The sequence below is a fragment of the Fonticula alba genome, assembly GCF_000388065.1.
Source record: "Fonticula alba strain ATCC 38817 unplaced genomic scaffold supercont2.3, whole genome shotgun sequence".
Taxonomy (NCBI): Eukaryota; order Rotosphaerida; family Fonticulaceae; genus Fonticula; species Fonticula alba.
Genome location: NW_009242973.1, coordinates 189,123 through 192,808, shown reverse-complemented (window position 1 = coordinate 192,808; position 3,686 = coordinate 189,123). Strand labels below are relative to the sequence as shown.

General features: G+C 69.0%; 2 protein-coding genes across 2 annotated transcripts in view; one reads left to right on the top strand and one right to left on the bottom strand.

Annotated features, from left to right (window-relative positions):
* H696_01858 (hypothetical protein) overlaps window positions 1–532 on the top strand; it is a 2,611-nt gene extending 2,079 nt beyond the window's left edge. Inside the window, exon 5 of the mRNA XM_009495760.1 lies at window positions 160–532. Within this exon, the coding sequence (XP_009494035.1) occupies window positions 160–453 (294 nt within the window). The 3' untranslated portion in view covers window positions 454–532. The remainder of the gene's footprint in view (window positions 1–159) is intronic.
* Window positions 533–771: 239 nt separating this feature from the next.
* H696_01857 (hypothetical protein) lies at window positions 772–2,579 on the bottom strand (the record flags this gene model as incomplete). The annotated part of the gene is made up of 5 exons (XM_009495759.1): window positions 772–956; window positions 1,092–1,156; window positions 1,314–1,560; window positions 1,742–2,150; window positions 2,331–2,579. 5 exons carry the CDS (start codon window positions 2,577–2,579, stop codon window positions 871–873), a joined length of 1,056 nt encoding a protein of 351 aa, XP_009494034.1. The 3' UTR covers window positions 772–870.
* Between the last annotated feature and the right edge of the window lie 1,107 nt (window positions 2,580–3,686).

The window sequence follows — 3,686 nt, the reverse complement described above, 5'->3', positions numbered from 1 at the left end:
CCCCCCCCCCCCCCTTCTCCTTTGGCTTTTGCGGCTGATATACTAACACCGGTAGGCCTAACTGCGCACACGCACACGCACACGCACACGCGCACGCGCACGCGCACGCCCGCTCGCTTGCTCTCGCCGCTTCTCTCCCTGGCGGTTCGATCTTCATAGTCGCACCCTAGCCAGCCGCTGATGCTGAGCTCGATCGATCTCCACATGCACTTCTCGTACCAGGTGTCCTTCCCGCAGGCGATTGCCATTGTCTTTGCACCGACCTGCCCATCGGGCCAGCGGTGGGGTGTGTTCCAACTCACGCCCAAGGGCATGGCCGAGGTTGGCGCCTGCCGCGTGTCCCCCAGCGAGTTCCATCATCACACGTCGCCGCCGTCCGAGCTCTTCCGTCAGGTGCTGGCTGACACCGCCCATGGTGGCGATCGTGTTGTCGTGAAGGACCTCCGCCATTAGAGTTTCCCGGGCCCTTCTCTTTGGCCCCCCCCCCTTGTACATGTAGTAATAGTCCCCACAGATGGGGGTGTGTCTTTGGTGTGTGTGTGTGTGTGTGTGTGTGTGTGTGTGTGTGTGTGTGTGTGTGCGTGTCTGTGCATGTGCACGCGTGTGTATGCGTATGCGCGTGCGTCGTCGTCCCTTTGGAAGTGGTGTATTCTCTCAAGAGGATGGCTCTGCGGCGCGGCCGTGGCGAGGGGGGTATTGGGGGATAATGTACACGGGCACGGCCGAGCGCGAGCGCGAGCGCGGCGTGCTTCTATCTGAGGGGAGGTAAGGTGTGTGTGTGTGGGTGTGGGTGTGTGTGGGTGTGTGTATGCGCGCGCGTATGTATGTGAATCATACATGTGCGTGTGTGAGCGGGGGAAAGGACTGCCCTTAGAAGGGGCGGAACTGGCGGGAGGCCTTCATGCGCTCGATCTTCTGCTTATCCTCCTCGAACTTCCGGCGGAGGTCGGCCAGCTCTGTGCACGTGTTGCGCGCGCGCGATGAGAAGAAAAGGGGAGGGCGGGGGCGCATGGGGGGCGGCTTGGGTGAGTGAACCAGATGGGGCGCAAAAGAGAAAGAGAGAGAGAGAGAGAGACAGGGAAGGCACGTACGGTCACGCTTGGCCTGGCGCTGCTGGAAGCGATAGAAATTGACGAGCTCCTTCTTGGGCTTGGGACTGCGTGTGTGTGTGGTGTGTTGTGATTGCGATGGAAGGGAGGCACACATGTTAGGCCCAGGCTGCTGGCTCGCAGGCGGGAGGGAGAGAAGGGAAGGGAGGAAACCAGGGGGAGAGGGGGCACATCGGCTCCCTCCTGCTGGCCCGGCAAACGGACCCCTTGTCGGCGACCAGCTCGGCCTGATGCGAATAGGTGGACACCATGGGCCGGCTGGACTTCTTGGCGGCATTGCCGGAGCCGGAGGTGACCAGGACGAAGCCATCGTCGTCCGGCTGCGAGGCAAGGATACGCTCGGCCTGGGCCCGGGCCTCCATGATGCTGTCGAGGCTCATGAGCAGCTTGTCCACGCGGGCACTGAGGGCAGCCTCGGCCGGGCGGAAGGCCGCGTAGGTCTGCTTGTAGCCTGGGCCAGAGAAAGGCGGAAGGAGGGGAAGGGGAGAGGGAGAGAGAGAGAGAGGGTGTCAGGCGGGGCGGAGCACAGGAGCCGACACCGGAGGCATGCGGATTCGGGGACCCGCCGGTCATCTAAAGCAGGATCCCCCCCACAACCGGCGGGGGGGGGGACACCGTGCGGGGACACGTACGGTTCACGGCCGAAATGTCGCCCAGGAGGTGGAGCTCGCGCGGGGTGGCCGCCGACCAGGCGAGGACCCGGTCCACGTCGGCCGCCGAGGCGAAGGCCACGTAGGCGCATGTCCCGCGCGGGTGGCGCAGGGCCACCAGCGAGTCCGGCCCGGGGGCCTTCTCATCCGGGGTCAAATCCACCTTCAGCGCATGCGAAGCCAGGCACACGCGCGGCGGGAAGACGTGGAAGTCCGCGTGGGCCACCGAGTGGTGCCCGAGGACCTCCTCGCTGTCGCGCACGGCCTCGGTCAGCACGCCGAAGGTGACCCCGATCACGGACGAGGCACTGTCCGTGAAGAGGGCCGCGAGGGCGGCGCGCGAGCACACCGGCGGGATGTTGGTCACGAAGAGGACGCTCCCTTCGGGGGACTGCTCGCGCGCGCGCGCGCGCGCGTGCGCGGGGGTGAGAGGAGGGGGGGAGGGGGGGGGGCAGCCCCAAGCGCCAGGGGGCGCCAGCGGGAGGCAGCAGGTCAGCGTCAGCGGGCCGGGACAGGATGAGCATGGCCAGGCGCCAGCGAGGGGGAGGGGGGAGGGGGGGGGGGCACGCACGTCCACCTGGCCGTGGGTTTGGGAGGTGTGCTTGCGAATGAAAAGGGTGTGCGGGTAGGCCGGGACCCCGGCCTCCGGGGCGGTGACCGTCACCGGGAGGACCGAGTAGCCGGCGAACTTGCGCAGGACGCCGGCATCACTGGCGGCGGCGGCGGCGGCGGCGGCAGCGGCGGCCACCGGGGCCGCAGCGCCGGCCTTTTTCGAGCGCTTGGACACCTTGGAGGCGGTCTTCGACTTGGAGGCGGACATATGGCCGGACGCACGCGCGAGATGGCGGGATGCTGGGCGAGGCGAAGCGGGGCGGGGCGGCGCGAGGCGAAGAGGAGGCGAGCAGGGGCAGCGGGAGAGAGAGGGAGAGAGAGAGAGAGAGAGAGGCAGGGAAGGGCAGGGGGGGGGGTCGTGGGCGAGGGCTGGTGGCATTGCAGGCCGCCGGGCCCGGGTCATCGAGGCGGGCCCCCTTGTCTGGATGCCGAGCCTGGACCGGGGGGAGGAGGGGCGAGGCCCAGCCGCCGGGCCAGCGCTGAGGTCCGCGCGCCACCCGGGGCCGATCTCCTCCCCGACGCGCGGTGTGATCCCGCCTCCGTGGCTGGCGGCGCGTGTGTGTGTGTGTGTGTGTGTGTGTGTGTGTGTGTGTGTGTGTGTGCACGCGTGCACGGGTTGTCTGGAGCGCGCTCGCAGCCCCCCGGGTCCTCCCTCTCTCTCTCTCTCTCTCTCTCTCTCTCTCTCTCTCTCTCTCTCTCTCTCTCTCCCGGACGAGGGCAGGACAGGGCAAGGGCGACGCGCATGGCCAAAGGGCGAGCGCCAGGGAGCCCCGGTAGATGAATGGCATTTGCCGAATCGGCAGGTGCTCCCGCGCGGACAGCCAACGCTGGGCCTGCGGGTTCTGCCTGACCAGAAGCGCGTCGCTTCGCCGCCAGTTTGGGGAAGGTGTCCGGCCGCCCGTGTATGCGGCGTTCTCCCCGCTCGTCCGACGGCCGAGTGGCTGGCTAGCGGGGGGGGGGGCAGGCGGAGTCCACACCCTGGGACGTGTAGGCCCGGGGGAACAGGGGCCGGGCCGATCGAGGGGAGGGGATCTTCGGAAGTCGCCCCGGCCTTTGGGCGATCCCCGCCCCGCTCCCCGCCGCTCCCCCCCCCCCCCTATTCGGCCCTGCGCGGAGCCAAGGCTCGGCGTCCGGTGCGGGGACCTGGGCGGGGCAGCGCCAGGGCGTGGCCGGCGGCCGGTCGGCGCGCCGCCCGCGGACCGGGCATCCCCGCTCGCGCCCGTCTCTGGCCCCCGCCGCCCCCCCTCGGGCCTGCCCCGTGCCGGAGCCTCGTCCCCGGGCGAGCGCGTGTTGTGCGATCCTTCGCCCGGGTGCC